Source organism: Mustela putorius, unplaced genomic scaffold (genome assembly GCF_011764305.1).
Source record: "Mustela putorius furo isolate JIRA1106 unplaced genomic scaffold, ASM1176430v1.1 tig00003867_pilon_pilon_pilon, whole genome shotgun sequence".
Lineage (NCBI taxonomy): Eukaryota > Metazoa > Chordata > Mammalia > Carnivora > Mustelidae > Mustela > Mustela putorius.
The window spans coordinates 29,838,881-29,864,413 of NW_025422019.1; the positions used below are offsets into that span (position 1 = coordinate 29,838,881).

Genomic DNA, 25,533 nt, shown 5'->3' on the forward strand with positions numbered 1-25,533 from the left:
AATATTTCTTGTAGAGCCAGTTTACTTGCGATGAATTCCTTTAGCTTTTGCTTGTCTGGGAAACTGTTTATCAATTCTGATTGATAACTGTGCCAGGTAAAGTATCCTTGGTTGTAAGCTTTTTCCCTTCAGCACTTTGAATTTATCATGCCACTCTCTTCTGGCCTGCAAAGTTTCAGCTGAAAAATCAGCTGATAGTCTTATGGGAATTCCCTTACATGTAACTAATTGCTTTTCTCTGTTATTTTTTTGGGTTGGGGGGGAGGATGGGGGATGGAATTCTCTCTTTATCTTTAATATTTGACATTTAATTATAATGTGTTTTGGTGTAGATCTGTAGGTTTATCTTGTTTGCGACTCTCTGTGCTTCCTGAACCTGGATGTCTCTTTCCTTTCCCAGGTCAGGACATTTTCAACTATAATTTTTTAATAAGTTTTCCAATACTTTCTCTCTTTCTTCTACTTATGCGACCCCTAAATATAATGTGAATGTTAGTATGCTTGATGTTGTTTCAGGGGTTTCTTGAACTATCCTCACATGTTAATTTTTTTCTTTTTTGTCATTCAATTTAGGCTATTTCCATTACTCTGTCTTTCAGATTGCTGATCCATTTTTCTATATCTTCTAATCTGTTGTTTATTCCCCCTAGTGTATTTTTCATTTCTGTTATGGTATTCTTCAGCTCTGATTGGTACTTTCTTTTATTTTCTATCTCTTTATTGAAGTTCTAAATGTGTTGTTCATCCATGGTTCTCACAGTTCAGTAGCCATGTTTATGACCATAACTTTGACCTCTTTATCAGACAGATTGTTTATCCCTGTTTGTTTAGTTCTTTTTGAGGTTTTGTCTTGTTTTTTTTGAACATAGTCTTCTGTCTCCTCATTTTGACTACCTCTCTGTGATTGTTTTTATGTATTAGGCAGCTCAGCAACCTCTCCTGGTCTTGAAGGAGTGGCCTTATATGAGATGTCCTATGAGTCCTAGAAGTGCAGTCCTCCCTAACCACCAGTCAGCTGCTACAGAGGTATCCCTCATATGGGCATTGTGTACCATTTTGTTGCCTTGGGGCCACAATTGCTGTGGTTGTACTGCTGGGCAGGGCTGGCCCCTGCCCTGGCTGGATTGTGGCCTCAGGGTAACTGTTGCAGGCTTGCTGATGGGCAAGATTAGGATCTTGTAGGCTGCAAGGCCTGGCAGAGACGCAAGGTTGTGTAGGGCTCAGAGCAAGACACACCCCTTTGCATTAATGATCTAGTAGGTTCCAAAATGGTGCCCACCAGTGCCTGGATCAGCGTGGCAGAATGAGGTGGCAGAAATGACTGTCGCCAATGTCTTAGTCCTTGGGGAGAGGCCCTGCTGCCTCCTGCTTCTCCAGCAGACTCTCCAAGATTGGTAAGTAGGTATCTTCCACTGTGGCCTACGTACTTTTCAGTCTAGTGTTTTTGCTCTAGTTTCTGGGTCAAGCGAGTCTATGCATGAGCCCTTTGAGAGCAGTTTTGTTTTGTTTTGTTTCCTATAATTATGTAGTTTTTCTGGACGTATTTTCTGTTGGTTTTTCAAAGCCAGCTATTTTGGGGACTTGCCCCTCCCGTGCAAGGGGTTGGGTTGGGTTGTCTGATGTGGAGCTTAAATCTCTTATTTTTTAGGGAAGAGTTCCATACCTTTTAGATTCTTCCTGACTGTGGAACTCCATGCCTCGGGTGTGTTTTTTTTCCTTATTGAGACTGTATCTCTGCCACTTCCACACACCTCGGTGCTGCCCCATGTTGTGGAAGCTCTCTGTTCATCTAGTTTCTAAGTCTTTAAGGAGCAATATTCCATATGTAATTGTAGGTTTATTATGTGTATGGGAAGAGTTGAGCTCAGGATTTTCCTACACTCATCTTGAATGCTTAACCAAGTTTTAGTCTTATTATTAAACAAATGCCACCTAAGATACTTATTTTGTAGTTTATCAGGAAGTATATATGAAAGGTTATGATAATATAAATCTTTGTTTGTGGTGTAATAAAAAAAACTATCAGAAGCAGACTTAGGACTTTTTAACAGATACCACATTGCATCATTACATTAATTAATGTAATGTAACCCCATTACATGGCATTAATGCTATTTCTTTCAGTGTGGTTATTTGTATCCCAGCTTCAGTGGAATTCTGTATTTGAACAAGGATGTATTTTTATAAATGAGATCTTTTCTATTGTATAAATACAAATGATTTCATACCTTAACAACTCAAAAGTCAGTTCAGATTTTCTCTCAGGTTTGTTTGCTTTGTGTAAGTTGTTTCTTGAGGGAAACTTAATTACCTATTGAAATTATTTTGCGCATAAGTATTTTATTCCTGAAATGGTAAAGATGTGCCCTATATTAATTGGAGTGAAAGGAAAAGAAAGCAGGGAATGTGGGGCTCATCTCATAGTAGATAAGATGGATAAGGACACATAAGTTTTTCAAAGTGTTCCTATTGCCAATGTTGTTTAAAACTGCTAAAAATATTTTGTTGTAATATAGCAAGATATCAATGTTACTGTTCATATTTGTGGTTATTCTAGGCTATAAGGAGCAAATATATATATATATTATATATATATAAAATATATATATTCAGCTTAGAGCAAATAAGTCTAAAATTTTAATAATTTAAATTTTTTACTTCATCTTCATTCCTATGGAAGATACATCAGCTTTTCAGATTGCTGAGAGATAAGTTAAATCAAGTTAAGTTTAAGAATCTGTCATTCATCTTGTTCATTCATGATTTTCCAAGTGTAAGTAGACTTCATTATCTGGTACTGTGAGTTCTCCCAATCCAGAGCTATACACTAAGAATTATTTCAGAAACAAACTTCACTAGATAAGGTTAAGTACCATCAAATAAATTCAGTCAGCATCGTTTTTATTTGTTTGTATATATAACTGGTTAAATTACTACTTAAACATATATAGGAGGCTAGTCCTCCTTCTGTAGCTCCCTTCTCAACATGCAGTTTGCTTGTAATTTTTAGGTTGGTCTCCAGCTGCTCCTGCCTGAGGGTAGCATTGAGGCTGCACATTAAATTTCCCACCTGCTTCCAATCTTTTGAGCTTTATCTGTGCCGTTAAGACTTGTAACTATTTTTTACATTAATTATTACTCCCAAAAGTTAATTAAAGAGCTACAGCTGAAGGAAAGAACTCAACTGACTGATTGAGAGGAAATGTTTTTAAAGTGTCTAGAGTAGAGTACTCTAATGAAATTCAGGAATTTTTGTCTTCGGGTTTAATTTTATAGTTAAATTCCTCTAGGATTCAGGCTGTACACTTTCCTTAACTGTAAAATGCTGGGCAGTTTCTTTTCACAAAATTCATTAATTCTTCATATGACAACTAATTAGGAATCTTATTTTATCAAAATTGCCAGACCTTCAAAGTCATCTGGTTGCCCCTACCGCTAGGTTGGAACTCAAGTCTGTAATATGGGAATTACTTTTTATATATCATCTGAAAAAAATTTTTAGTCTAAACAAATGAATGAGTCAACAATGAGGAAGATTTTAATTGAAATTTTCTATATTCGTAAGTCACTTATATGATTGTCCATAAAAATGAATTGCATTTTAAATCTGGTTTATTTATAGATCTAAAACTATTACCTCTGTTTTTGTATAGGCAGTCTGCCCCCAGTAGAGTAATGCTTTGTATACAAAATGGCGAGTATAATTTCTGGATAAATTTAATCAGAAGGCTAAAGTGAAGGAATAGTCATAAATAAAAGATATTCTTGAATGAAAATATATGAAAATTTTCAAGCCTAATATGCATTTAAGTTATAAAATCAACATATTAATAGTATAAGTCCTAAGGTACAAATAGCCCATTTTAGATTTATTTATTTATTTATTTGACAGACAGAGATCACAAGTAGGCAGAGAGGCAGGCGGAGAGAGATGGAGGAAGCAGGTTCTCTGCTGAGCAGAGAGCCCGACGTGGGGCTCGATCCCAGGACCCTGGGATCATGACCTGAGCCAAAGGCAGAGGCTTTAAACCACTGAGCCACCCAGACGCCCCCAAATAGCCCATTTTAAACTGATCTTCATTATAAATAAAAATCAAAGACAGGATTATCATCTGAATTAGTACGTAATCTGTAGACTTAAACTTGATCAGTATTCATGTATTAAACTGACTTTTTGACCCACAGAGTAGTAACATTGAGAGCACTACCCCAATTACCAACCAGAAGGCCTGCATGGCTCCTCTTTACTTGACAGTCTGGTTTAGTTCTTCAGTACAATTTGAGTTGGGCCACACTTGTCTATCTTCAAAGAAAAACATGGATTGGGGAAAAAAGGAAACTCTGTTTTTACATTGGGGCAACATAGCTCTAGACTCCAAAACTGAAGAGAAAAACTTGTTAGCTCCAACTTTTATAGATTTAGTCACTTTCTGATTTAACTTCCAACATGTTCCTAAATTTCAGTCTTTCCTCAAATAGCTTTAAAGGTAGATTTTCTAGGGGCGCCTGGGTGGCTCAGTGGGTTGAAGCCTCTGTCTTCGGCTCAGGTCATGATCCCAGGGTCCTGGGATCGAACCCCACATCGGGCTCTCTGCTTGGTAGAAAGCCTGCTCCCTCCTCTTTCTCTGCCTGCCTCTCTGCCTACGTGTGATCTCTATTTCTCTGTCAAATAAATAAATAAAAATCTAAAAAATAAAATAAAGGTAGATTTTCTAGTTTAAAATAATGGTTACTTTCATGTAGTTTTCTTGGTCCTTCTTGCCTGCTTCTGTACTTCTTTAAGAATAGCATTTTTTTCATCCTTAGTGCACTCTTGGTTTTCAAAATACTTCTACTTAATTTTCTATGACAATCTCTATTTTTCTGAGAAATAGTTTGGTTAAAAGAAAGAATGATAGCGTTAAAGGCTATAATTTAGTAGATAACGTAATACTGACAAAGCAAATGTTTTTCCTTAGTAGGAAAATGTTATCATGTAAAGGACAGTAAGACTATAAATTATGCCTTTTTTCATATGATATGTGCAGTCAGAATTATTTCCTGATGTTTTTTTAAACTATTTTTACAGTCCCAGTGGGTCTTTGTTATCTTGCTTGGAGCAGGTTAAAACATACCTGCTTACTGACGGAACATGCAAGTGTGGCTTGGAATGTCCTCTTATTCTTCCCAAGGTAACCATTTCACAATAGATCTATTGGCAGTGCTGTATTTTTTTTAGGTGTTTCATATATTTGTTTTTCTCATTTGGCATTTCATTTTTATATTACTTCTCCAATCATATATGCACTTTAAAGTCTTTATCTAATTAGATACCTTTGCATACATTCTGGAATGCTTAAAATTGTAGGAAATATTTCAAGTCCTGGTCATGTTCAAAAGTGACAAACCTATATTCATATTAAGTATTTCATCAGAATCTCTTTAGCACCTTTTTATTTGAGCTATACACATGCTCACTGTTTAATAGTGCATTTTCCCCCTACTATAAATATTCAATCTATAATGTGATTTTTTTTGCACTGGTATTGATAAATCTGCCACAAATATATCTAAAATCACAAGGCTGAACCCTCTGAGCCAAAAGTAAAGCTGTTTTAGTCCTTTGCAAGGTAAAAAAATACAGTCATTTTAAATAATAAAATATTTTAGAATAGCATAGAAACAGGTCACTGTTCTCTGAATATCTATTATGTGCTAATCTTAGAACTAAAGTTTAATGGACAGCTTTTCCTTTTATTTGTGTCATCACATTCACCCCCAAAAAAGCATTTGAAACAGACTGTAAGTACGTACACAATAAGTAATAAGATTTTTTTAAATAGAGTAATAGACATTTTAAATCCATGAAAAAGTGATATTAATACAGTAATAAAATAAAGCCAAAGAAAAAGTAAGCATGTAGAAATGTCAGTTCTTAGAGGTTTTTAAATGTACCGTAATCTGTTTTTGGACTGTTATAACATTAGGAAGTATCTAAAATTGCAAACATTATCAGGTATTATAACTTTCCATACATTTATCTTGATTTGATTGTCTTATTTTCATTATTTACTTTGTCAGTAAAATACAAGAGTTCATCAGAAGTATTTATTATACTATACATAAAGTTGTTTTCTTAAATTTAAAAACTTGAGATGGTTTTATTCAAATTTATGGTTTAATCTATGCAAAACTTTTCTTACAACAAGAGAATTTTTTCTAATTTAATGTTTTCACAGACATATTCTAAACAGAGAATTTTTTTTTTCAAGGTGTTTAATTTTGATCCTGGAGCTGCTGTGAAACAGAGAACTGCAGAAGATGTTAAAGCAGATGAAGATGTCACAAAGCTATGCATACATAAAAGAAAAATCATTGCAGTGGCCACACTTCACAAAAGCATGGAAGCCCCACATCCTTCTCTGGTGCTCACCAGTCCCGGGGGAGGAACAAGTATGTAATGTGGTGAAAGGTTTAGAAATTTTTCTCCCCATCTTTTCTCCTGAGGAATCACTGGAAATCACTTAGCCAAACATTTTCTGAGTCCCCTTTTTAAAACACGCAGAATGCTTTTAAAGTTGTACGTTTTATCATTTTTGACAAATAGCAAATTAGTCTGAAAAATTCCTATGAAGTTATCTCCCCAGGTTTCCTACTTAAATAATTGAGTCAACTGAGCAGAATAAACACCAATTAATACATACAAATGCTATGCAAGTACACAGAGCTGAGGTAACAAATGAAAAAGTATCATTGATTTTTAGAAAACAAATGTTAACATTTCTCCTAGAGTTGGTTTGGATGTGTGGTATCAAGTCCTCAAACAGATCCAGCAATATTGTCCACAGCTAACAGCGTTATTCTTTTTTATTTATTTGAGAGAGAGAGTATGTGTGCACACGCGTGGGGGGGGCGGGGCGGGGGACAGAGGGAGAAGCAGACTCCCTGCTGAGCAACAAGTAGGGCTCATTCCCAGAGTCCTGGGGTCATGACCTGAGCTAAAGACAGATGCGTAACTGACTGAGCCATGCAGGTGCCCCCAGTGTTATTCTTTCAGTCACTTAGTAGCTATTTCTTGAACACCTACTAAGAGAAATCACCTGATCAAGAACTTTTCATACCTCCACCACACACACACACACACACACACACACACACACGCTTTTATTTTTTAAAAATTTCAAAGCTGCGGAAAAATTACATAACAGTTCCCTGAGCACCCAAGTACCCTTCATTTAGATTTGACAATTAACATTTTCTGGCGAAAGTTGCAAATATTATGATAGTTCATCCCTAAATACATCAGCACACATCGATGTTCACCTATGGAAACCACAATCTAATTATCATATTCAAAATTTAGCACTTATTATCTAATATGCAGTGTTCAGGGTTGCCTGGGTGACTCGGTTGTTAAGCATCTGCCTTTAGTTCAGGTCATAATCCCAGGGTCCTCAGATCTAGCCCTGCATCGCGCCCTCTGCTCAGTGGGAAGTCTGCTTCTCCCTCTCCGACTCCCCCTGCCTGTGTTCTCTCTCTCACTGTCTCTGTCTCTGTCAAATAAATAAAGTCTTTAAAAATAATAATAATAATAATATACAGTGGATATAATTAGAAAGTAGTTGTCCTAATAATATCCAGTTATTCCAGTGGTCCTAATAAATTCTAATTGTCCTAATAATTTCTTCAATTCTTAAACCCAGGATGCAATCAAAGATCATATAACTGCACTAAATTGTTACACTTCTTTCATCTACACCAATTCCCCAGTCTTTTAAAATCTATTTTTGAAGAATCTAATTCAACTTTACAGATATTCCTCAGTTTGTATTTGCCTGATTATTTCTTCATATTTATTCATACTCAGGTTAAACACAGTTTAGTGGAATATTGCATGGGTGATGTTATATCATTAGGAGATACAGAATATCAATTTATCCCATGTTGATGACATTAAGCTTGAGTGCTTGGTTAAAGTTATATATATCCAATTTCTCTATTGTTAAGGTAACTTTTCCCTTTGTAACTAATCTGTAATTTGTGGTAAATTTTCCCTTTTAACTAATCTGAAATCTGTAAAAAAAAAAGTATAATTTTTTACATTTAAGATGTAAAAAATACTTTGAGACTCAGAAACTTTTTGTGTGAATTAGGATGTGAGCTTCCTCCAAAATATTACAGTCAACTTAACAGTTGTGTAATAATTCAAGACAAAATATGGCTGAGCACCAAAGCATTTGTTTATGAAGAATAAGCGATTCTGTTCTCAGAGTTCTGAAAAATAAGAACAATGAGTATAATTTGTAATGATTAGAAGAGGTTTTATGGTAGACCTCAGATTTGAACCAGCCCTGGAAAATAGTAAGATTTGGAAATCTGAGGGGAATAAGAAAATTCTTATTCAGTATGAGTATAGCATAATTAAGAGATGATGTGGAAACTAATCTGAATTGAGTGAAAGATTAAATTCGCATAGGTAAATTGAGACCAAATTACTACCAGCTTTAGATACAAAGAGGAGCAGTTGTGACATCATATAGGTAATTAAAGAGTCACACTTAGAACTCGTGAAGAGAGCATGAAAAGACAAATATGGCAGTTATTAACAGAGAACTCCTCTTCAATAACCTTCCAACCTTTGAACTTTAACAGGAATGATCAGAAAAATTTCTCCACTAAGGTATGTAAAAAAAATTTTTTTTAGGGAATTTTTCTTTTTCTTTCAATGAGCTACATGTTTAAAAATTCAAAGATATTACAACAATTTAAAGACATATTTAATAAATTATCTGAAATTTATCATTATCTTGCCACCTTGATAAAACTATGTTTTCGTTTTGCATATTACCTTGCATATTATCTGCTGCCATTCTCATACCACATTATATCAATTTTACCTCTTTCTACAAAGTCTCCCTTGTCACTTTTTTAATGACCCTAGCAGAATCTTGATCTAGGTCTTTTGTCATACCCTATACATACAAGTTTCATTATTGAAATTAAAGGTAAATCTTTAACCAGTATAGGTATAAGAGGTATATCTCCATCCCCTTTTAAAATGTTATGCTTTATTGGATTAATCGCTATCCTTTTACTAGCTTCAGACATAGCATTTATTTTAATTTCCTAATATTAAACTGTATTATAGGGTTGGGATTTAAATAAAAGTTAAGGAGACTCAAGTAGTACTTTTCACTCCTCTTCATTTTACATATATGAGGATATATTTAGTTTCTGTCTCTTATTTTGAAAGGTCTGGTTGAGTATACATGAAAGCACTTGATGAGTGCCCAGCATTTCCATTTGCCAACTCTTGTAATACTTCGGTTGCTAAGTATAACACAACATCAGCATGACTTTTGTTTGTTTATTTAGTATTCCTATCATCTTAAAGATGGTAACTATTTTTCCCCAGGTATGGGAGAAATCCTTTCTAAACCACAGCTGTTTTCTAAATTCTGTTGAATATAAGAATGCCAGTGTCTGTATTTTTAAACATTGAACTGTATGTAATTATAGAAATAACAAAAAAAAGACATAACTCAGTGATTTTGTTACTAATAAGGATACAGTTCATCACATAATAATGCTAATGATGTTAATAATAGACAACTGTGCTCTCACTAGCTGCTAGGTGCAATGTGCCAAATATTTTCCATATATTACTTCTTTAACATAAACTTTAAAGTTTTGTCTTTAACAAGAAAATAAGTTCAGTTGGGTGTATCTTCTGCAATTCTCTTGTATCATTGGTTCTCAACTTTTCATATATTATGTGCAGAAACCACTCTATCAAATAATCTTTACCATGCCAGAAACAGAAAGCCCAGTTTTCCAAGAAGAATATATATTCACTTCATTCTCTTATTTCTTTAATGCAACCTACCTAGATTCTGTATACCTCGGGTTGAGAACCTCTGTCTTAGAAATTGTAATGAGGGGCACCTGGGTGGCTCAGTGGGTTAAGCCTATACCTTCAACTCAGGTCATGATCTTAGGATCCTGGGATCAAGCCCCACATCTGGTTCGCTGCTCAGCAGGGAGCCTGCTTCCCTCTCTCTCTCTCTGCCTACCTGTGTCAAATAAATAAATAAAATCTTTTAAAAAATTATAATGATATAATTTTACCTGTATACTGTCTAGCATGTAGGAGAACTATATTTATCTTAAGTGTGTGATTATCCATTTAAGTAAATATACGTCCAATTCCAAGTGAACCCAAGTATACTTGCTAATATATTGCTAGCCTCAGAATTGGGGTGGCCAATATATAGTATAAATAGTACCACTTTCATCACCTGTGCCTGTAATGGACTCACTGACATTTTCTCACAGAGCCCAGCCAGGGTGCAACATCCTTTTGACATAGCTCACTAAGCAACCACCACCAGTTAATGGAAATTGGCATATGAAGCTGATTTTATTTGCCATCTGTTTTAGAAGGCACAACTTTGTAAATTGTTAAACATCCTCAGGGGCTTAAAAAACTTAAACTTACAATTCTGACATGATAGAATGGAAATTCTGTATGATGAGCAGGCTTGCTTTTGTTGCCTATATTCTGTCTGATCTCCAAAAGAATGGAAGGGATTCCAAAAAGCCAGGGAGGGAGCAATGCTTGCTATTAAAAGAGAATACTCAGTTGGAACCCAATAGTGAAGATCTTAGCATTCTGAGTAAATCCTGCATACGAATTCTGTCCTAATAAAAGAATCACAATCTTTTACCTAAGTTGGTTGTTACCTAAGGCTGTTTTTACAATAATGGCTTAACAAGGGCAAAGGAATTGCAATATTCTATAATTTGTTACAGTTTTATTACAATATTGCTACAGACTTGAAGAAGCTAAACTTGATTGCAGTATCACTGCACTTAGCTGTTGTTTGTTATCATTCCCATTTTAAAAGATTCAAAATCCCATTCACTTAATTCACTAAAGTTAAGGCTCTTTTGCTCTCACAGTGAGAATGTTGAGATAAGGAAGAGTTTTCGTTGCTGTCCTGAGCAAATTTTAGTAAGGTAACAGAAAGATGGATAGGGTAACAAATTTTCTGGTGAAAATAGCAATGCAATACACAACTAATGAATCACTAAATACTACACCAAAAACCAGTGGACTGTATGTTGGGTAATCGAATTTAAATTTTTTTTAATAAGCAATGTATTCAAATTACAAGAAAATATGCCATACAGATTATAATTTTCTTGTTCCTTTTTTTATGTATCTATTTGACACAGAGAGAGAGATAGTGAGAGAGGGAACATTAGCATGACAAAGGAGAGAGGGAGAAGCTGACTCCCCACTGAGCGGGGAGCCTGATGCAGGACTTGATCCCAGGACCCTGGAATCATGATCTGAGCCAAAGGCAGCCACTTAATGATTGAGCCACTGAGGCACCCCAGTTTATAATTTTCTATTGTAACCATGTTCTTAAAAAATTCAAATCCGACAAGATAGTAACATCACCATTTCCAAAGAGGCTGTCAGTCTTGATTTTTCACATTATAAATATTATTAGAATGGCTAATGTGAGTATATGCTGATTCAAATCCCCATCCTTTCTCAACTGATAAGAAGTAAACAAACATAATGACCAGTTATTGAGAACTTTTGGTCAACTGAGAGAGAATAATGTGTGTTTTTTCCATCAAAGTTTACTGTAGAGCACAGAACTTTTTTTTAAGTGCATAGAGTCACAGCTTCTGTTTGCAAATTTCTATTCCAGACGCCTTCCCTTCCTCAGTTCCTCCTTTCCTTCCCTTCCCCCATGCCAACACAAAAGAATTGAGACCACTAACAGAATTTTTGTTTGTCTTTCACATCAGATGCAACTCCAGTAGTACCTTCACGGGCAGCAACTCCAAGATCCGTAAGAAATAAGTCGCATGAAGGAATTACAAATTCTGTAATGCCTGAATGTAAGAATCCTTTCAAGTTAATGATTGGATCATCAAATGCCATGGGAAGGCTATATGTACAAGAATTGCCTGGAAGCCAGCAACAAGAACTCCACCCTGTCTACCCCCGGCAGAGATTGGGCAGCAGTGAACACGGACAGAAATCTCCATTCCGTGGCAGCCATGGAGGCCTACCCAGCCCAGCATCATCAGGTTCCCAGATATATGGAGATGGCTCAATCTCTCCAAGGACTGACCCACTAGGAAGCCCAGATGTTTTCACAAGAAGTAATCCTGGTTTTCATGGAGCTCCCAATTCTAGTCCTATTCACTTGAGTAGGACTCCTCTTTCTCCACCGTCGGTAATGCTACATGGTTCTCCTGTACAGTCATCCTGTGCAATGGCTGGAAGGACTAATATACCTCTTTCCCCAACCTTGACTACAAAGAGTCCAGTAATGAAAAAACCAATGTGTAATTTTTCAACTAATATGGAAATACCGCGAGCAATGTTCCACCACAAACCACCCCAAGGCCCACCTCCCCCTCCTCCACCTTCTTGTGCTCTTCAGAAAAAGCCATTAACATCCGAGAAAGATCCACTTGGCATTCTTGACCCTATTCCTAGTAAACCAGTGAATCAGAACCCTGTTATCATTAATCCAACTAGTTTCCATTCAAATGTCCACTCTCAGGTACCTGTGATGAATGTAAGCATGCCTCCTGCTGTTGTTCCTTTGCCAAGTAATCTCCCTTTGCCAACCGTAAAACCTGGTCATATGAATCATGGGAGTCACATACAAAGAGTTCAGCATTCAGCTTCAACCTCCCTGTCCCCTTCTCCAGTGACATCCCCAGTGCACATGATGGGGACTGGAATTGGAAGGATTGAGGCATCGCCCCAAAGATCACGCTCATCTTCCACATCATCAGATCACGGAAATTTCATGATGCCACCTCTAGGACCCCAGGCCACTTGTAGTGGTATTAAGGTTCCACCCAGGTCACCAAGGTCAACAATAGGGTCCCCAAGGCCATCAATGCCATCAAGCCCTTCTACCAAGTCCGATGGACATCATCAGTACAAGGATATCCCTAACCCATTAATTGCTGGAATGAGTAATGTACTAAATACCCCAAGCAGTGCAGCTTTTCCTACTGCATCTGCAGGAAGTGGTTCTGTAAAGAGTCAGCCTGGTTTGCTGGGAATGCCTTTAAATCAGATCTTGAACCAGCACAATGCTGCCTCCTTTCCAGCAAGTAGTTTACTCTCAGCAGCAGCCAAAGCACAGCTAGCAAATCAAAACAAACTTGCTGGTAACAACTGTAGCAGCAGTAGCAATTCTGGAGCTGTTGCTGGCAGTGGCAACACTGAAGGACATAGCACTTTAAACACCATGTTCCCTCCTACTGCCAACATGCTTCTCCCGACAGGAGAAGGGCAAAGTGGTCGAGCAGCACTAAGAGATAAGCTGATGTCTCAGCAAAAAGACTCATTGCGGAAAAGAAAACAGCCACCTACCACAGTGTTGAGTTTGCTCAGACAGTCTCAAATGGATAGTTCTGCAGTTCCTAAACCTGGACCCGACTTGCTAAGAAAGCAGGGTCAGGGTTCCTTTCCCATCAGTTCAATGTCTCAGTTACTACAGTCTATGAGTTGTCAAAGCTCTCACTTGAGTAGCAATAGTACCCCGGGTTGTGGGGGCTCAAATACTGCTTTGCCTTGCTCTGCTAACCAGCTGCATTTTACAGATCTCAATATGAACTCCAGTGCTCTTCAGAATTCACTGACACAGACCATACCTTTGAGAGGGGAAGCCGTGCACTGCCACAATGCAAACACTAACTTTGTTCACAATAACAGTCCAGTCCCAAACCACCATCTCGCAGGTTTAATAAATCAGATTCAGGCTAGCGGGAACTGTGGGATGCTCAGTCAGTCGGGCATGGCTTTAGGAAATTCATTACATCCCAATCCACCTCAGTCAAGAATTTCAACGTCCTCCACTCCAGTGATACCAAACAGCATTGTTAGCAGCTATAATCAAACAAGTTCTGAAGCAGGTATGGTTTTATTAGAAAAAAGTACCCCAAGGTACTAAACTTTTCTACTTTTTTTAAAATTTGTACCAAAATATTTATTATGATAAGAAATGATCCTTTCCCTGTTGTGAAATTGTCATCATTTCTTTAGTATTTATAATTTTATTTACAGAATGCTAGGGATTTGTCTATTAGAAAAAAAGAACAAGCAAGGGGATTCCATATGTTTCCGTTATTTGTTGTTGATCTGTGTCATTTTGAATTTTGTTTGACTTTCAGTTGGTTTTATAACCATTGGACTCTAAACTACAAAAGAAGCCATAGAAGGCAGGGTTTCCTGGTTCATGAGACATGTACTTACTTGGTCTATGCCAACATAAAAGTTATTTCCCCTAGCTTTTGTTTGTATTCAGGTAAATGAAGCTCATCTTGGAAAACCCAAAAAGGCAAAAATAAATGGATTTTTTTTTTTTGTTCTTGCTGCTGACCAGAAATAGGTGAATGGATAGGAAAAGGTAACTAGAAGTTGTATGAAGTAGAAAGCTGCCTTCTAATGTGTTCTCTTATCCTAGTTTGCTATCCTTTATTATTATTTGTTTGAGAAAATTCAAAAGTGAATATTGGCTCCTCCCTTTAAAAAAAGGTAATAATTTAAGTTTTCTAATAAAAAAAGGCTTGAAAACCTGATTTCCAGAATTTTTGATCTTGAAATTGTTTTATAGTTTTCTTGTAGAAGTTAATCATTATTTTTACCGTTGACATTAAGGTTTTGAACCCAAATTTATTCTATCTCTTCATCCGCTTTAATGAAGGAGACAAATTTATTTAAAAGTAGACACATTAGAATGAACTGTGTTTTGTGCAATAGAGTTATCAGAAATTGTTATAAAAATCAGTAAAGAAGCACTAAAGAGGTGAATTCGTCGAGACATCAGAAAATCTGACCATGAAAAGCATAGAAAGAATACCCAAAACCCAACACTAATGATTTGAGAGGTCTATAGGAAATGACAGGGAGGAAACAAAAGATAATGATAGAGACAGTATTACTCAGATATGAAAACAGTGGGCTTTGCAGACCAGATGGCTCCTGGAGATGAGGAAATTGCTGAGGCTTTTACTAATAAGCTATTTTGTAGATATGTATAGACTGTAATATACCATCATGCTGGAAAAGCATCAGAACCCACAAGCCTGTGTTGCTGTTAGTAAAATCCAGTGTTTTCCTTCCTGGTGTCACTCCTTACACCTGCCATCCTCCACAACTTGTGTTATGTTTTATGTCTGGATGTCAGTGTTTCCTGAAGAACTGCTCATTGATCCTCTTGTGTGAAGAACAATATATGGTGGAGAAGATAATCGAAATGATTAGTGCCTTCTTGATATTCTTAATCTAAAGAATCTCATGAAACTATTTTCTATGTGTTTAACAGGATCCTTGTTCCAAAGGGGCTTCCAACTTTTCAATGACTCGTGTTCTTTTTTAAATAATTCCACACAAGTGAAAATTTAATCTTACACTTTTAGAAGATTAAAGCCACATAAAATCCATAACTATTTTAAGATACACCGTATTTATTAAGCATGCCTTCAGTTGTTTAGATGAGACGTTGTTAGTCTCCTTGTATTATATATCTTTACATAATTGATACCCCTTACCTCAACTTACTTTGTTTCAGGTCTGAGTTCATATTGCAAAGTGTATATATTTTATTAATGATGTATTTCAATTTATCCATAATGGAAAAGACCAACACTTATTTATATTTTTGTTTCTTCTGAATGTTAAGTTTATAGACTTATTTTATGTAGTCTTGGACATGTGTTTTCTTGTTCCATGAACCTCTGTAAAGCGTCAGATCTGGATTGCCAGCACTGGGAGTGTCAAACACACAGGTTGAAATTTATCAATATTAGAAAAGTGTTAGCATAGAAATAGATAAATGGGACAAAAATAAATGTCTAGTAATGATATGGATGTGACCAATCATGTGTAAGCTAACAGAAAGCATTTACTTGATAAAAATCTAGGTCAGTAAGAATTTTTAAAATATTAAACCTAATAAAATTAAATACTAATTAATGTACGTAGATCTGATGTGCAGTGGGTTGTGAAAATGGGTAGATTTACTAATTAATGTAACTCTTTTGATGAGTTGAATATTTAAGAGGTCTCTAATGCCATGTTTCTTTTTGATACACAGTAAACTGTGTCAGCTAAATGTACTGTTATTATAATTGCTTAGCCTAAATATTTATTTACTCTGACACTTATTCATCCATCAAATAAGTACCAAGGCTAGGCATGCAGAGTGAGCTAGCTGGTGACAGTCACAGCTATCTCTGTAAGTTCAGCTAGGTATTCCTAGCATACCAGTAAGACATCAGAAGAAAAATGCATTTTATTCTTAAAATGTTGCTTATCGATATCAAGTACCTAGTATGTGCCAGCTTATTTACCTATGTTATTTCTGATTTGTGTAGTTTCCCAAACTATAAGGTATTATTGCCCCCATTTTAGAAATGTGCAACTGAGGATCAGAGAATGTAAATAACCGTCCAAGACTATGCGTTAACTAAGTTAAGATTTGAACTCAGGTTCATCTGATTCTAAAATCCATTTTCTTCCAAGCTGTGTAAGTTCTTCATCTAAAACATTCAATAGTCAAAAATGCTGTTTTCACTGGCAAAATCTTTAAAAATACCCAACAAGTCAGGAATTAAAGCACATCAGTGTATATTAAAAGCCATGTTTGTAAATTTTTATGCACTTTTAGACAAAAGTTATTTTTGCCTTCTCTCTGGACTCTGGTATCAGAGTGTATAATGAGATTGGGATATTTGTATCAACACAGATGAAATATCCAAACTTATCAAGAGAACCACCCCTCATTTGTGAATCACATTTGGTGACCTTTTTATTAATGGATTTTATCACTTCTTTTAATCAGATCAGAATGTGTTTCCTAGTGAGTGATATGTCAGTAGATCTTTGAAGGAGGCAACTATGCAGGTACTAGTTCTGCCCTTCCAAGCACACAGTGAGGGGGAAAGAGCCCCACAAGAACATGGGCGTGCTCTTCTCTGTGGTGACGGAGCCTGGACAGAACTCAAGTGACCGGCTCAATTCAGTGCCTTTTCCCACTCTCCTAAACAGCTCAAAATTATTACAGTAAGTCTTCAATTAAGAGAAGAAATCACCTGCTCTGAGAACACTTGATTTGATTGGTAATTTATTTTCAGAAACTTCTTCTAAAGAGTTTTTCTATTATAAACAACCCAAACACTGATTTTTTTAAGGCCTATATGTGAATTCCATGGGACATACTTAAAAATGTATTACATCTCAAATATGGGAATTGAAGGCAGAGGTAGTTAAAAAAACAAAAAAAGAAGAAGAAAAAAAAATCAGATAAAAAATATAAAATGCTTAGAAAATCTTTCTAAAATTTAAGACTGTACAAGGCTTTATTAATTCTATTTGGTGTTTTGAAATTGCTTCCCAGGAAAGCTCTCTGAACACTTTGCATTGTAACATTTACAGGTTTCTATTAACTTTTTGGATCTCAAATTACAAGTAAAGTTTAATATTTCCATGTAACAGATTTAGAAAATGACCGATAGGATACTTGCTGACATTCCTCAAGTTGTAAAGCAAAGCTCTGATGGATCTGGCAACCAAACCCCAAAGTTCCTGAGTCTCAGTCCAAACATTCAAATTGCTGAATGCAGGTATGTTCTGAAATCCATCAGTAGTGTACTTTTAAAACAACTTTCCATTTATGAAGAGAGGCAAGTTCAGCATCTCTATGGTTCCAGCACGTGTCCTGTGGTGATTTGGGTTAGGGAGGAATCCAAAAGCAAGTGCCCTTGCCTGGCAAATTTTACCAGGCCCGTGCCTCCTGCCTGCTGCCCACTTGCTGGCCAGAGAACAAAACCATCCATGCCAAGAACCCTGGCCTCTGACGAGGACCGAGTTCTGTCAGTGTCCATGTGGCCTGTGGTTTTTCACCGTTTTCGAAGAACCAAAAAAGACTTAGATGACTTTGCTCACCAACTTAATAATAAAACCTCACCTTCTCTATGGTGATAATCATGAAATACAACTTTTTCACTTTAAAACCCTTTTATATTCTCTTATTTTTTTTTAATAAAAAATATTTAATCAACTCTTCTAACCACATGAAAATAGAATCCTCTGAAGAGGCAGAGCATGAATTTGTACCAGAAGAGAAAATAATTCAAACATTGATTTGCCTTAACTCTTAAAGAGATATATTGACTAACAAGAATATAAATAAACCTATGAATAAATATATGCTCATGGATATTTATAAATTTTTTTAAAACTTTGGAAAAGAAAGTGTTTTTCTTTCAGCGCAGAATTCATTTGATTGAAACTCAGTACAGCTATTAATATGGTAGGTATAAGAAAATGAAATAGAGACCATAAAAGAACACTTTGGATAAAAGACTGCAAACTAATGAGCTTGGTTTTTTGTTCTATGTAATTTTTTCTCAGAACATGCCAGTAAAAATAAGTTAATAAATAAATAAATAAATAAATAAATAAAGGGAAATTGTCATTACCTACTTTGGAAGCTACAGGTGCAAAAAGATTATGGGATTAAAAATGCTCAAGGATGGATTATACTGTATAAATTAGCCGTCTCGGGATATGGGAGGTTTGTGTAGAAATAATTTCTTAGTCTTACAGGGAATAATGCAGAGGGGAGAAGGGCAAAGGCTCCTTTAAGGTCATGACTGAATAAATAATAGTTGCTATTAAAAGTATTTCCAACCACATTTTTAAATACTTAGATTTTATCCCTCATCTTATGCACAAGGCTTCTAGGTTCAGAGTTGCCTTCTGCTCTGTTTTTTAACCAAATACCAAAACTCTATTAAATTCTTGATTGTGTGATAAAAATCTATGTCTGTTCTTTCAGTTAAGTTTTTGCAATATGAGCCATGTCTTCTTTGCTGTAAGATATTTTTACAACAATGTCTTGCTGTTTAAGAAGGTTTCCTATGATCAGGGTTACACCCCTTGTTTTGTTTACATATTCCAGGTTTAATGTTTCCTTGTGAACAAAAAGAACTGAAATATGTTTGACTTTAGACATGGAGTCTGTATAATCAAAGGTGAAAACAGAACCCAGAGTGGTGTGATATGTTTGCTGATTCAATGATCTATTCTGTACCTTTCAAGAAATAAATTGCCCCAGTGTGCACATTGGGAGAATTTTATTCCATTGCAATACACTGAACTCCATGAACTCACTAGAAATTCTTGAGTTCTCTAGGACATGCCTAAACTACTATTTACTAAAATCAAGTGGTCCGAAAACATTGACGCAGCTTTAAAAGTACCCAAACTCTAGGCAGTAAATGTTAACTCTACAAGAATTTCACTCATTAAAATTATGCTTAAAAATATTTCTGTGGTATCAAAACATTTCATTTCTACATGCAGGTAGTACTGGGTAAATAAAATCGTACAGCTCGTCCTTTATAGGAACTTATATCAAACACATTAATGCCAGTCATGCAAAGAGTAGAGTAAACATTATTTTATAAGAATTATACTTCTTGAAAATTCAAAGCAACAACTCACCTCTTACAGATTAAAAATGGAACTAAGCAACAGCAGTCTGAAGGAGTTGCTGAGGTACTCTTAGGGGAGAGCTGCTCCAGGAAATTTCAGAGTATCTGTCCAAGACCCATGAGTACAGGTATAAGGGAGTATATTTATCACAGAGGCCCTAGAGCAGGAATCCTGTGCTGCACAACTTCACAGGACACGTCTCATACTAGACAGCCTGATAGATATGCTTCCTGGATCACAATTCCATAGAATCCCCACAGTTGAGCAACCCAGAGGTCTGGTTCTAAAGCAATGTTTTTCAGTCTTTTGGTACTGCCTTCTACAGTGAGAAATTAACTTGCATTATAATCCACTAGATGCATGTTTTTAATACAAAAGTTTCCTTAAAAAAAAAAACTCTTATCATATGTGATGCACTCTGATCTTTTTGATCCCATTCTGTCTTATCCTATCTTACTCTATTTTCTTTCTCTAAGAGAGTCATGACCCACTGAAATGATTTTATCACCCACTAATGGAACATGACCCAGCACTCATACATAACAGCTTGCACAAAATGATACCCTACTTATACAATGTATTCTTTATTTTTTTATTTCATTTATCAAAATATAATCATTGGAGCATGCTAAATTGGTTTTGCAGACCCAAATAGGTCTAAACTGTCTTAAAATATTCCTGAGATAATTAACTCAGCAAATATTTGTTAAGTACCTAGTATGTGCTAAGCACTGTTTTAGCACTACAGATAAAGTAGTATACAATGGAAGAATACAAAGTTAACTGTATTTATAACTCAGAAACTCAGTTTGCTCTGCTCGTTAAACAAAATAAGGAGCTAGAACTTCTGAATGGAATATTGAAGCATTTTACCTGTGACTCTACCCCCATATTCAGACAGCAGATATCCCACCAAGCAAGGGATTTAACCTCATTTCTCAATATTTGTTTCCTTAAATACATATTTTAAAAAACGTGATAGGAAGCATTGTAAGAAAACCCAAAACTGGGTTAGTTGAATAAACAATGGAAAATCTCAAGCATTTTTGCATTTACTCTAACAGTTTTCAGAGTGATTCTATGTGTTAAGAAGGGAAACAGAAATGATCAGTAGCAAAAAAAAATCACATCTCTCTCTCTTTTTTTTTTGTCTGACTCCATTAGCACCACAAGACTGATCTTGATGATGATTCAGATATATTCCAGTATTCAAGCTTCATCTCTTCCACTGGTTTTCCTCCTTCCCAGAGGGTTTGCCCTGTTAACGGTGGAGAGCATTTTCTAAGATGCTGCTATCAGTCCCCTCCCCCTCTTCTCTTTGAGTGCTTTGGTTTGGGGTCCCTCCCCTCTTCCTTTTAGGAAACAAATAGCCACATCCCTAGGTCTTCCTGCCTACTTCTGGTAAAGAAATGCTAGGAATTTACCTGAGGATAGAAATCGATGTATTTTTGTACATATATATACCATGCCATTAAAATAATGTCTTGTTGGAAGATCTAGACTTTGCATACAAGTTATCTTTCTATTTATATTTTTAAATCAATCCTTTAAGTATAGAGGAGAAGATTTTACTATTTCCATGGGATTGAAGAGTGAATTATATTTATTAGACTCACTAGGGCATGATGTTTTCTCTTGCTTTTACAAGCATTCATTTTTATTAAGGATTACCATTGACCTTGTTTGCATTTAAAGTACACTTGGCAAAGCAAATGATAAAGGTCAAATGGTGAAAGCATATCTTTTATATGACTCATTTCTTAGTTCTTGAATTTTTATGGATAAAAATCAGTATTGGGGCATATTAACTTAGAATTTGGGCATATTGACTTAGAAAAAGTTTTCTAACATAAAGTAATATTTATTCTAAATTAGAAATATAGATCAAACTGGTATAATGACATTTCTTAAAAAAAGTATTTGTTCATTTGCCATCTCTGCACATCCAGAGATGTGTACAACAATATTAATACTTCAGAGCTGACCACAGAAGTGTTTAGCATAATATAAACACGACTTTTCTTAAAGAATATCAGTAACAAAGAAGAGAAATAAATCTAAAGTGGTAGATATTACCTTTATTTTTAAAAGCAATTTTTTTTTTTAATGAAGCAGAAAAAGACCTTAAGAATGAAACTAGTAATTGTAGGAAAATATCCTTTCAAAATCCTAAGAAAAAAATTTACTGGTGCTATTTAGGTATGTACAGACAAATACACACACACACACACACACACACACACATACACACACATATCATAAATTACATGTGGAGACAAAGTTCCATTTATATGTAGAAATCTACCCCACTAGACAAGCTACCACTGCCGTTGCCTGATTGTCCTGGTTTATTTCAGTCTCCGATTGGATGTGTAGGCACGTGATCTCACACCAGGAAACTTTGTTTGAGCGGCTTTCCAATCTTATCTCCTACTTCATTAAAAACAACAGACAATGAGAAAGAGAAATTATGCCAGTTCATGGTGCTGCTGGCTGGTGTAAAATAATTATTTTTTCCAATTAAAGGACTTTTCCAGCTTACTAACTTGTTCCAGGCTCCAGCTGCCTTTTAGTTATTGAACTGCTAAATGTTTAGTGAATAGTTGTTTTTTAAAAAAAAAAAAAGAAAGAAAGAAAGAAAAGAAAATGAAAATGAAAAAACTTAGCTGTCCCTTTCATTAGTTTAAGCACTAAACATCTTGGCTAGGAAAAAAAATTCAGCTTTAAGAAAACATTTTTCCCTGCATGCTTCAAGAGACCATATGGTTTTTATGCAGTGCTATGAAGTAGTTTTGCCAGAGAGTGCCTATGCAAGATTAAGTGGGTCAGAAATAAGTAAGCTCCAATTTTGCTCCAAATATAAAAATTCAAGGTCCTCTTTGGATGACCCCAAGCATTACTGAGTGACTTGAAGAACTCAGTGTACTTGGTGACAGACCTTTTCCTCCGTAAGGGGATTTTAACTTCCTGGAACACGTGAAGTCTAAAGAAACTTGTCCTATGCTATGCATCTCCTTGCCTGCCCCGTATGTCCAGGCTTTGGACCAATACTGGAAAGTCAGTTTTCATTTTTTCCACAAATGGGTGGTATGCCCTCTCTTACTTCCCATACATATATGCTACACACACACAGCATCAAAAGCTCTGATTTCTGAAAGTTGAATGTAGATTTTATGACCTTAATGGATTCATTCAACCAACATTTTTGGAAAGCCAGCTCTGTGTTAGAGATACGTGTTCGGTCTTAGAAATAAGAAGTGGTCCTTTTCTTTAATGGTTTAGAAAGATGGTTTTAAATTTTTGTGCTGCTTGTTTAAGGCATCAGGTTTAACCATGGTAGGAGGGTAGGAGTGTGTGAAAAGGCAGCATATAATATTTTCAGTCACATTTCTTTGTTTTCAGAATGCGTGTCTCCATGCACTTATCTCCTTGTCTTTTTTTCTAATGACCTTAGTTCTATTTGGAAGCCCTTTCTATCTCCTTTTCCACTCTCGAATCCCCAATCAAATGTTACCACTTGCTTAGTTTACCCTAACACCTTCAATTTTACAACTGTCCTCTTGCTATATACCTGTTAAATCTCTTAGCATCTTGCATTATAGTTTCACTAGCTATATGAATAGAGCTTTAAAATCTCCTGATTCATATAAGCCTTCAATACTTGTGTATTTGAGAAAGGAAAAAGAAAGACAGGGAGATGTGTGTGTTTATCAATTTCCTAAACTCTACTTCCTGCAAGAAAGGGGCAGCATGCTGTTTTTTGTTGTTGTTGTTGTTGTTGTTTTGTATCACCATTTCTATCCCTTATTCAGCAGAGCATTCATGTTTATTGTTGAAAATTAGAGAAAATATAAAATAGGCCTTGATTTTCATATTACCTTTAAGAAGCTTGTGGTGCTCACCAGCTTCTTGTTTGTAATACAAAAATACACACAGAGTAACCATATTTCTTTATGGCCATTCCTCAAGAATATTTAGATGGAGAGCTTTGAGAATGATGTCCCCATATGTCTACCCCCTTGCATCCTAAATTGGATGCTTTTCTCTTACAAAAAAAGACAAAAATATTAATAATAGAAACTTCTAAGGAAACCCTACATCTATAAAGCCTTGCTAGAGTATTTTGAAAAATGGTCCTCTGACTGTGGTTAGAGGAATGGTGATCTGTACATTTAAATATATCATTGTTGGTTAACAGGAAAAAAAGGCCACAGATAGCGATTACCAATAAATAAGAGTTGTTATTAGCTTGTTTAAAAAGATGGTTTCCAAATGCAAATAAAGCACAATGCCTATTTATGGAAATAGCAATGTTCAGAAGCAATGAAATGTTTAAGGTGTTCATTGTGTTTTTTACAAATCTGAATTAACATTTAAAGAATTGTATACCATATGCCTACTTCAACTTTCAAAATGTTCTTACTCTATTCTTCGTGAACATAGTCATTGTTTCATGATAATATTTTATAAATATTTATATATTTTTAAACAGAGGTTTCTTTTTAAAAATCTCATTCTTTAAATGAAGCACTGAGAACTTAAAAAAACAATGACATCTGGGAAATATTGCAAAGTTGTGCAATATAGAGATATTGTAGGTGTGTTGGATATACTGATGTATATTTATTACTATTACTACATTATCACTACTAACTGCAACTACTAATGTAAATAATAATGCCGACAATGATAACTCCTTTTATTTGTAGAGACTTTTACACATTACAAGCCTTTCCTTTACCTGTTTTTGATTCTCACAACAACCAAGCCATCATACCAGTTTTTCCTGAGGAAAAATTCAAAGATAGCAAAGTATCGTATGCAGCAAGATGTTCATCCCTGTGTTATAAATAATGATGAGAACATGAAAGTGTAAAAGCCAAACTTTATAAGAATTGTTCAATAAATATGATCAATCCATATACCACAAGGTTTAAAAGATTAATACAAATGTCTATATATCAAAAAGGAAAGATTGTGGTGTTATTCTGTTAGAAGAAAACAAGAATATAAAAAATGATATTTGTGGTACTACTAGGACTATGGAAACATTTCTGTATATTTGTATTTGGGCAGGCCTCAATGGTAACATGGTCAAATATAAAGTTTCTTATGGCATAGCACTGCAGTACAGTATTTGAATTACTTTAGAGTTTCAATAACACTGATGTTGTTCTTGATATCACATACATGTTTAATATAAAATTAAATGCATAAGCCTGTCACAGTATTTGCTGAATGCATATATTACATAATGCATCTCTATAGGGAAAGGCCTTTTATGAAAAAAAAAAAAATGACTGAAGGTTCCTTTTCAACAGAATGTGATTCTCCCGCCCCATCCTTTGTGCATCTGGATCACCAGGGGTGATTGCAAACAATACTACTGCTCAGGCTGCACCCCAGGAGATGTTTTCAACTGCTCTGGGATAGGGCCCAGGCATTATGTTTGTTTGTTTGTTTGTTTGCTTGTTTGAAGTTCTCCAGGTAGTAATCCTGTTGTGCAGCTTGGATTGAGAACAGCTAAAACGATTATAATCGATTCTAAACAACTGAAAGTTTATCCTTTTAAATGTTAAGTTCCTTGAACTTTCATCACTAGCATAAGACTTTCAAGATTAAGAATGCTATTTCGATGGTAGCATTTGGTCTGATTTAAGGAATCCTAAATACAGAGTATCTTTATGCTATCAGAGTGACGAAAATTTAAAAATAATGATAAAATACAGTGTTGGTGAGAAATGAGCACTGCCATACACTGTTTACAAAAATGTAAATGGAATGTGTATTGATCAACTTTGCTGTAGGGCAGTTTGACAATATGTATCCAAAGCTTTAAAAATACATAAACCCTTTTATCCCTGGAATCCCATTTTAAAGAATTTATCCTTGGAAAATAATTGAGCATATTGGCAAAGATGAGTTAATAAGAATGTCTATCAGAGTGTTGCTTACAATAGTAATTATAATTCGATCATAAATAATCAAATAACCACAACTGTGGA

At 35.4% G+C, this 25,533-nt stretch overlaps 1 protein-coding gene across 4 annotated transcripts in view; it reads left to right on the forward strand.

The window, feature by feature from the left end:
• MBD5 (methyl-CpG binding domain protein 5) overlaps positions 1-25,533 on the forward strand; it is a 185,352-nt gene that overhangs the window by 124,491 nt on the left and 35,328 nt on the right. For 3 of the 4 annotated variants that reach the window (XM_013059048.2, XM_013059049.2, XM_004757877.3), the window contains 3 exons: positions 5,069-5,171; positions 6,252-6,432; positions 11,806-13,941. In XM_013059048.2, the coding sequence (XP_012914502.1) occupies positions 5,069-5,171; positions 6,252-6,432; positions 11,806-13,941 (2,420 nt within the window). The remainder of the gene's footprint in view (positions 1-5,068; positions 5,172-6,251; positions 6,433-11,805; positions 13,942-25,533) is intronic. The other variant, XM_045066544.1, reaches the window with a different exon arrangement.